The sequence below is a fragment of the Taudactylus pleione genome, unplaced genomic scaffold (genome assembly GCF_031769625.1).
Source record: "Taudactylus pleione unplaced genomic scaffold, aTauple2 ptg000377l, whole genome shotgun sequence".
Classification (NCBI taxonomy): Eukaryota; Metazoa; Chordata; class Amphibia; order Anura; family Myobatrachidae; genus Taudactylus; species Taudactylus pleione.
In genome coordinates this window covers 2,909,348-2,919,243 of record NW_028284778.1, presented here as the reverse complement: position 1 = coordinate 2,919,243, position 9,896 = coordinate 2,909,348, and the positions used below count along the sequence as shown (strand labels likewise).

At 45.3% G+C, this 9,896-nt stretch overlaps 1 protein-coding gene across 1 annotated transcript in view; it reads left to right on the top strand.

The window, feature by feature from the left end:
* Positions 1-3,658: 3,658 nt before the first annotated feature.
* Positions 3,659-9,896, top strand: part of LOC148508020 (NACHT, LRR and PYD domains-containing protein 14-like) — a 29,772-nt gene continuing 23,534 nt past the window's right edge. The window contains exons 1-4 of the mRNA XM_088445158.1: positions 3,659-3,713; positions 6,675-6,732; positions 7,818-9,510; positions 9,764-9,853. Coding sequence (XP_088301284.1) covers positions 6,711-6,732; positions 7,818-9,510; positions 9,764-9,853 — 1,805 coding nt within the window. The 5' untranslated portion in view covers positions 3,659-3,713; positions 6,675-6,710. The remainder of the gene's footprint in view (positions 3,714-6,674; positions 6,733-7,817; positions 9,511-9,763; positions 9,854-9,896) is intronic.

Genomic DNA, 9,896 nt, shown 5'->3' with positions numbered 1-9,896 from the left:
GACTGTGCATAATCAACTATAAGACACCAAATCCATAATTATATAGATAATAAAACGCAAGTTATTTACAAAAAAGGTTATCAAGGACAATACTATTTGATTTAGAGAAAGCACTGTAATCCCAGGGATTCATTCAGCCAGGGGCATTTTAAGAGAGGGGGGGCCCATGTGCATTCCCCGTGCAGGGAACCCTTCTCTCTCCCCGGTGGCCGGCAGCTGACTGACGCGGCTGGCCGGCCACCGCAGAAACAGCAGACTGGGCACTAGAGTGTGCCCAGAGTCCACTGCGCTTGTGCAGAATGCTGGAAAAATGGCCGCGGCGGACAGATTTTTTTAAATTTTCATGGTATCTGCGCTTTTAGTGATAAACTGATTAACCCATGGTATTATTTTAGTTGAATTTTTCACATAGCTTATTAGAGGGAAATGTCATCTCCCTGGGCATCATCATAACATTATTTTTCATTTTAATCAGATCATGTTTATCATACACCTATGCCACAAATGTATCAGCCGTCCTGTCCATCTGTTGTTCCATCTGGATTGGATCACTGGTGATACGTTTAACTCGCAACCCGTGGCGTAACGGTAAGGGGTGAAAACTATCATGCTGAAGGATTGTATCTCTATCGGTCTCTTTCACGTATAGATTTGTGTCACGGTCCTGTGGGCCGACCCTCCAGATACACCAATCTGATAATCGCCGCCCGTGACGTTTACGTTTACCTCAGCACATGTGGTTAACGAACCTGGTAACTGCCACCAGCAGAGGAAGAACATAATGCTAGAGCATAAGGTGAGCTTCTGCTCTCACCTGCATACACAATTATCAATACCTAGAAAAATAGGTAACATGAGCCATATGAGGTCTTTGGGTCATAAAAACACAGATCCAGAACTAGAATTAATGTTTAATTCCAGAATATCTTCAAAGCTTATGTACAAAAAGTTACAAAGAATATAATAATGTTAAAGAATCAAACCGTTACTCACACTTTCCAAAAAATAAAGAAAATGATAAAGGGGAGAAACAAACCATTCGGATCACGCTGGATTAAATGGTTCTGGGATGGGGCCTTCCCAGTGACGAATTATGGCTCATCTGTATCCTTCGATAGCCTCATGCAGAATGAACAGTGGCCCTGATTCAGAGCCGGACGCTCTTTGAGAGCGCTCGCTCTGAATCAGGGCTTCCCTGTTTTTTTTTTTAAAGACGGCCTCCTGGCCATCCGCTAAGCTGTGGGTGACCACCCACAGCTTTAGCGAGCGGCCAGGTGATGCTCGAGATGGTCACGACCATCGGGGCTTGCGACGAGACCCTTGTGGTAGGGTCTCGTTCCCGCAAGCCCCAGTGAGCTTTAAGCTCTAATAGAGCCGGAAGCTCACCCACTGACATCACTCCTTCGGGAATGCCTCCGTTTGGCTAGCCACCCCCCCTGCCCGGTTCCAAAACGGGGCAAGCTGTCAATCACAATCGTCAGCTGCCCCGCTTTGGTGCAAAACCCGTAGCGACGGAGCGCCTGTCGCTGGCCGGGTCTCGCGCATGCGCACACCGGAGCCGGCTCTGGCATGCTCAGTGGGGGACCATCGACCCGCTTGCGATCACTGTGCGCTCGCGAGCGGGTCTGAATCAGGCCCAGTGTTTCATATCAAACACATTTTTTATGCCCTTTCACAGGCTGCTCTGGGTGACTCCCCCCCCCTCCCCTTGGGATAGTTTAACCCTTCCATTGTTTAGGTGACTGTAATACAGGGTCTCCTGGTCACCTGAGTAGGGGTTAGGTAATTGCTCACTTTGGCCCTGATTCAGAGCCGGACGCAAGTGGCTGCTCGTTCGCTCCGAGCGATGTTTGCCCAACTGCGCATGCGTACGGATCGTAATACGCATGCGCGAACCACTCAGTGCGGCCGAAATTCATGTGCTCGCAAAATAGCGAATGCCTGATAATTTGAGAGACAGAAAGAGGCGTATGTGGGTGGTAACAGGGGAAGGTGCTTGAAAACGGGGAGTGGAGATCCGATCGCAGGCGTGCTTAAAGGTCAAAACGGGCGTTTTATGGGTGTGCATATTTAAAACAGCAGCGTCATTGACCACGTCACTGGGTTCTTTTATAGCCAGAACTGCTCGCAAAATTGTGGTAGCAAAAACCAACCACAAGAATAGTGAGCAGTTCATACCCTGGTCGATGTACTCGATTAATCTAATAAATAGCGGACATGACGTAGGATGCGAGCGGCCAGGGGGCGTATTTTTCCAAAAAACGAACGCAAGTTTTGTTCGCTCGTTCAGACCTAGAGGTGTGAACAGACCGCAAACAGCGAACGGTTCATTTGAATAGCCACCCCTTGTTTTAGAACGAACGACCGCAAATAGCGAGTGGCTCTGAATGAGGGCCTAAATCCTGTTTGAAGCTCAACTGGCTAGGAGAAAGATTTGACACCTAGCTGGTGGGTCTGTCTCTTGTTGGCCTGTAAGCCTGACCCCTGTGGGGTTATAAACAGACCCCAGTCTTTTATCCATGCTTCAAGTGAGAAAACCACAGATATTAACAACTTCTACACTGAGCCTAGGGCAATAAGTAAACACTAGCCAGTCAATTACCTCTCAGCTATACAATTTAAAATAAATTTCCCTACAGAAAATAGATATTACATACAAGGTGAAAAGTACAATTTGTTTATACGCCCATTCCAAGACGAAATGGGCTTCCCCGCTACAATCTGTACTGAGGATGCCATTATTAAGGGTGATGTTCACATCTAAAAAATGTACATTAGTATCATCTAGCACATAGGTACATTTTATCTCAAGACCCATACGGTTATGTTCCTCCAACAATTCCTGTAGTTCCTCCCTTAAGCTGAACCAAAAAATTAGCAGGTCATCTATAAACCTACAATATAACAGCAGCTTGTCAGAAATGTCAGGAATATGCCGGAATAAGACCTGTTCGATCATATGCATAGAAACATTTGCGTACGATGGGGCCACATTGGACCCATCGTACATCCGGCTTTCTGTAAGAGAAATTTGTTATTCACATCAGACAGTAATTCCATTGATGACACCAATTCTAACATCTTCAGAAAAAGGTTCACGGGAGGTCCTGTATACAGAGGATTATCTGTGATCAAGTATTCTACCCCCCCAAGACCCCCTCTGCGCGGAATGCAGGTATACAAACATGTAATCGGAGGGTCCCTTGGCAGTATGACCCCCAAATCTCTAAGCTTAATCAATAGCGAGGTCATGTCTTTAAGATATGAAGGGATATTTTGTATACATACATTTAAAAAACTAAAAAACTATCCAACATTACATAGACCAGTTGGTATAGGCCATCTCGGACAGGGTTTCGTTATACCAACCAGTCTCGGCAATGTTGGATAGTTTTTTCAATTTATATACATATATATATATATATATATATATGTTGCCAGTCACATAGGAGCTGCAGACAGAGCACTGGGCTGTGTCTGTACATGATGAGTACTGTACATGATTATATGCAGTGTGAGTTAACTGAATGCAGCACAGTGACTGGTGGTCTCCGGAAACATGGCCGCCGCGCAGGAGACAGTGATTACGCAGCACTTATTCTCATTACACATTGAAGTGAGTGAGCGCCCCTAGCGGCAGGGGGTGGGTATATAAGGACGTGTAGGGGCCTTGCACAGTTATAACTCATTGTCCCGGGGAGTCGCAGTGACAGGTGAGAGTTGCGTGGTTTGTCTGTGCTGGCTGCAGGCAGCTGATGGGACTTGGTGGTGGGAGACTTATGATGTCTTATTATGTGTAACACCCTAGTCTTTCTGTGTAGTGTATCATTATATAGTATTTATTATACTTACTTAGGTCTTTAAGTGGGTGTGGTGATGTTACTTATATGTGCATGGATGGTGCTGGAAGCCGGTGCTGGAAGCCTTAAACCCATTAGATAAAACTGTATTTATACATGTTCTAGTTTATCTGGGAGACTTATCAGATCTGTGGCTTAACCCTTTGGTATCTGCAGCCTGGTCAGAGCTGTATAATGTTGAGGTTCTCTCCCCCTCCCCTGTCACTGCACATATGCTTATTGCTGCTTGTACTGTCTCACACACAAGCATAAGACAATGGATGGGAAACAGCAATGTAGGGGTATTGTATGTAGGGCACAGAGGGCAATATGTTGTGTATGTGTAATGTACAATAACTAGCTGCAGTGTTATTAGTGATGGAAGAACTGTGGTGTGTATGTATAGTAGTGAATTACTGTAGATGTACATATTTCATGTATGCATGGTATAACAAATACAGGTACATTTACATGGGGACTTGGGTCTTATTTACTAAGACTTGGATGGATATAAAGTACCAGCCAACCAGCTCCTAACTAAATTTTCAAATTCAGCCTGTAACATGACAGGGGCTGATTGGCTGGTACTTTATCTCTGTCCACTTTATCACTCTACAAGGTGTAGTACATGGACACTGTTATCTGTGCACACAAATTAATGTATATTCACAACATACACTACAGGTGGAATAACTTATATACTTATATAATGTGTATAATAAATAAATAAAAAAAATATATATATAAAGGTGGGGAATCTGACATAGCTATTGTGTAGAGGAAGAATAGCTGCAGGGTGTATAGAGGTGGGGGTACATGGAATAAATGTGGGTGCACTATAGACTTATTTTTCACATGTCTATAATCTCCCATCCACTAGCCATGGGTATATTATGTCCTATATTTTTGCATGGCAGTTGGTTAGTAAGTCTTATTTGGTGGTAGTCTTTTGCTTACTGAGATTTTGGGAGTGTCTGTATCTGCCTTAATATGGGCTCTGCACAATTGGTCATTGGATCCCATGCCTTGTATGATGTATAGAGAGGTGATAATAATAATTGTGTGTATAGATGGGATACAGGTAATAAACGCACTTCCATTCATGTGTCCCTTTTAATACCATCTATAATTAGAGACCTGTAAAACTTCCCCCTTGGCAACTCTAACACTTTAGACTGTGAGCGTTGCTGGCTGTGCCAGTATGTAAGAGTTAAGTGGGCATGTGGCTTGGTGAATAAGTGTCATGTGAGGGTAGAGGCTGCCGTTGCTGTGTAGTGACTCAGGATTAGCCAACTCAACCAGGGAGAAAAGAGGGAGGTGCGGGGGGATTAACTGTGTCATGCAGGCCTCTGGTTGTGAGATCTGACATGTAATGTCACTTCCTTGTATTATACATTGAGCTTATAGTAGTGTCTAGAGCAGCAACTCTGTCAATATACAATGTAACTACAATATTTACTTTGGGTAACTCCGTTTAGGAGTTTTCTAGGCCCGAGATCCTCTGATTATGCAGATCTACAGCTCGGGGGTTAAAATCCTCTTTACTGTGACCTGGTCCAGCATGAAGGTACAATTATACCTGTTATCCACCATATAACACTGACCCGTTCTGTGGTGCTGGTACAATCCGATCCTTATCCAGCCACGTCTGACCCCCTTGCTGTGGTGAAGCTGGCAACCTGGTTTCTTAACCATATGAAGCCTTAAATTGGCATCTACCTACCGATATGTCAGTGCTTGGGGAGAAAAGCCTGTGATACCTGTAGGAAAGGGTTAAATGTAGGGCGGGAGGTGTCTTGTGATTCCACACAGCCGTTCTGTGAGCAATGTGGCAGCATGGACAGCAGGAGTCTGTGGGCATAGTCTGTAAAGGCCCCCATACATCAGCAATTGATTGCAGCAATCGTGCAATTTGCAATTGATTGTGGCAATTCTGCAATCGATTGAAAAAGGGAGATTTTTATACACAATCAATTGCAAATTGCACGATTGCAATCAATTGCTGATGAATGGGGGGCCTTTAGTCTCTGTGGGGATTGGATGGGGTGTAGCAGGCCAGGAAATGTCCTACATGTGAAGGGGGAACAGGAGTAGGTCTATAGCTAGTGTGGCCTGCGCTCAGCAGGGTAAATAGCCTGGAGGGAGGAGACTCGGAGGAGCAGATGGGCTGGCAGCTACATTGCTGTGTACTTGGCTTCTCTGTTGGTTTATTATCCAACCCTGGCGAATGAATAATTTTGGGTGTTGCTTGTGTATTGCGTGGGACTGTCTGACCTCTATTGTACAGTAGTTCTATGGACCGCTGCATGTTTCATTCATGTTAATCTAGAACAATTTCAGTACAGACCTTCTACAAAGTAGAGAAAAAGAAGCAATGTCTGGTTCCTTCTGGGTAATGAGGGACTGGTGCTTGTCTGAGTGACTGGATACCAGCCTCTGCCCTACAGCCACCTATGATGTACCAGGTGGCATGGAGCAATCAGTACAATGTCTCCTTTCCCCATGTGACTTGCTGTCTGCTGACCAGATCCTCAAGTGCCTGTTCCTCTAGCATCCGTACTGAGGGCTAACCATGGTTTGTGTACCTGTAACCTGCTATATAATGTTCATGGCTTAAAGCTTCATGGATAGCTGTGTGCATGTATGAAGTTTTTTACCATTAGATTGGGCTCTCCTGAGGGTGCGAGCAGAAATGCTGGCACTGGCGGCTATCGCGCCCTAATCACCATGTCTTCCTGGCTGCTGGGATCTGTCCAGTTTTGATGTACATCTGTTAGTCATGTATTCTTTATGTAATAAGACGCACTCCATGTCTAATCTGTCTCTTCCTTTCAGTTGAGGGCAAGTCTTGTCCCCAGATATCTCAGCATCATGATGGATTCTTCTGTTCAAGGTAACTCTGCTCTTGATTGGTTTCTTTATCTACTGAATTCTGCTCCTTGGATTTGGATAATTGACACTAGTGGTATAGATATGTAAACCTAGCCCAAACAAATACTGTACAACTTCCAATTTCCATATTGGCCAGATAATCTAGCTGCATATCAGTGAAAGTTAAAACGTCTTAGTTCCATTCAAACTTGCTCTGTCTGCTGGTTGGTCCAGAGCCCTTTGTACCCATCCCATGGGTATGGAGGACGCTTCTAGTAAGGAACATATTCCTGAGATGGTTGGGCTCAGAACATGTAGTTTTATTCATATAGCTCCAATTGAATTGAGCAGCGCTGATTATATAGTCCTTCACATAGGTAGCTGCAGCCGTTGGCACTTAGTCTAAATGAACCCCTCAAGCCTGTTTTTAGAATGGAAGGAAACTAGTGGAGAACTTGACAGATGGGGTCCTAGTTGAAATTGTGTGTGGGAATGTTGACCACTATGCTGCCCATGTTCATGGTTGCTGGACACGGCAGGGGAGATGTATCAATCAGTGAAGAATGGAGAAGTTGCCTCATGGCAACCAATCGGTTCTGGGGTAGCACTTATGAAGTACATTCTATAAAATGACAGGTAGAAGCTGATTGGTTGCCAGGGAAAAAGGTGTCTTTATGACTTGTCCACTTTTCGTCACTCTTGGGGGTGTGCCTGGCACTTGGGGATATGCCGGGCAGCCCCCCCAATCGCTGTGGTCACTGAGTGGATGCCAGGTGCATACATTAACCGGTGGTGACTGCTGTTTTCCCCTCCCGCGGGAGGGGACAGAATCTGCAGGCTTTTTCAGCGGGGTGCTGCACTGGAGGGCAGGGTGCTTTCTGCCCTTTAGAAATAGGGCAGGGCGTGGCACCCTGTCGAAAAGGCCTAGCAGGAACCCTAAGTAGCTATGGGGTAGCTTCTCCACTTTTTTTTTTTTTTTTTACACTGATTCATACATCAACTCCTAAATATCTCCTAGTGAGTGGTTTGCTAATAAATGGTAGAAGGTGAAAGCATTGTATGTAGCTTGTGTTGATTCAAGATTTAAGTTCTATTTTTTTTCGACAGACTGGAAACTAAAGTACGTGACATCTTTGAAAGAGGCCTTCCAGTGCATTGAAGAGAGGAACATCCTATCTGTGAATACTGCAGGCCTAGAGAGGCGCTACCCCAGACTACGTGTCATACAAGTCAATCGGGGGGAGGATGACACGTTGCCCTACTCCGGCACTCTACTTCAGCCAGCAGAGGTCACCAAATCTCCAGACAAATATTCCCCATCCATTGTTCAGGCTCTGTATGTACCAGATAACACAGGATATGTTCCCAAGACAGTGGTATTGCAGGGGACTGCTGGTATTGGGAAGACTGTGACCTCCCAGAGGATGACACTGGACTGGGCCTCTGGAAATCTGTACGGAGACCAGTTTGATTTTGTCTTTTATATGAGCTGTAGAGAGATCAACCAAATCTCTGGTAATATAAACCTCCCTGGGCTCTTGGCCAAAGCTTGCAATGTGCAGTGTTCAGATGATCAGGTCAGGTCTATGTTTACTGATCCATCGAAAATATTACTGATCGTTGATGGTTTTGATGAGCTGAGGTGGTCTCTAGAGGATAACTATGAGGAGTATGAAGACCCCTATCAGGAGACCCACAAAGAGGTCTTTCTAAGGGCTCTATTCCAGAAGCAAGTGTTGAAGGACTTGTCGCTGATGATAACCACCAAAACACTGTTCCTGGAGAAGCTGAAGGCTTATGTCCAGTCGCCGTGTTCAGTGGAGGTTCTGGGACTTGCCGGAAGAGATCTTCAGGCGTGTATGGTCAACTTCCTTGACAACCGAGAGGCCGCAGACAAGGCTCTTGGTGTAATGGGGAAAAACGAAGCTCTGGGGGCACAATGTTCCATTCCTCTGTTGTTCCAGATGGTTTGCACCATACTGAAACGGGAAGGGAAAACTGACACGCTGGCTCACTGTAAAACGGCCACCTCAATTTATCTGCTGTACCTGAAGAATGTCATAAAGTATGATGGTGGCAACCAGGCTGTCCGCTCCTGTATAACAAAGCTCTGTGCTCTGGCCAACGAGGGCATCCTGAGCCAGAATTTCTTGTTTGAGGATGGTGATCTAGCAAGACATGGACTTAATCAATCAGAGGTAGAGTCTGTGTTCCTGAACCAGAATATTTTCCACCAGGATACGGAGAAGAGCATCTACTACAGCTTCGGTCACCTGAGTCTACAGGAGTTCTTTGCTGCCCTATATTATGTGCTGGGAGGGGAGGCCAAGCATAGAGGGGGCTCAATCCTCCCAGAGGTCTGTAAAGGTGCATCTCTATGGGATCAGTCTTCTAATCACCCGCACTTAACTCTAACTGTGAGGTTCCTCTCTGGTCTGCTCAATGAGAAGCTGCTGCAGGAGTTTGCCACCTGCGTGGGATGTGATGTTACACTGAAAGCCAAGCCTGCCGTAGAAAAGTGGATTTCCGGTGGAAAAGCCTCTAGGATCTGCAGTGATGCACTCTACTGCATTCATGAGATGCAAGATGAGGCCTTTCGAGGACAAGGGTATCACCATGTGGACTTGGAGATTAGCCCTGGCTTATTTTCTGCTGTCATGGAAAACATATGCAGCAGAGAGCTGTTATATTGCCTGGCAAACACTGAAGGTAATCACTCGCTCAGGATGGAGGACTATCTGCTTCGTCCCCTGGACCTGGTCATGTTATCGCCATTGTTTCAGAAATCGTCAAAGCTATCGTAAGTTCCTTCTTGTATATCTTCAAAATAGTGTTTTCATTCAATAATACTTCTGTTCAGCTTTGGCTTTACTTAACAGAATGTTACTAGGGGAAGTGAATGTGGCCAGTTTAACCATGACCTTTCTGAATTTAACTTTCTGTGAACAGACAGGAAACCTTGTTGGTTAGAATGCTGTGGTCCTAACAAGTTTCTGCCCATAGGTGACCTTAAACGCTGTATATTAAACTAGCCTTCTATATCTGTCTTTAAGATTTACAAGATGTGGGTTCCCGGAGGATGGAGAACAGGATGCGGAGGCTTCCTGGCTGTGTAATCCAGACAGTAAAATCCAGGAGTTGGAGTAAGTCTAAAAAATCTCTAGTTTATATGCAGCGTGTCTTGTG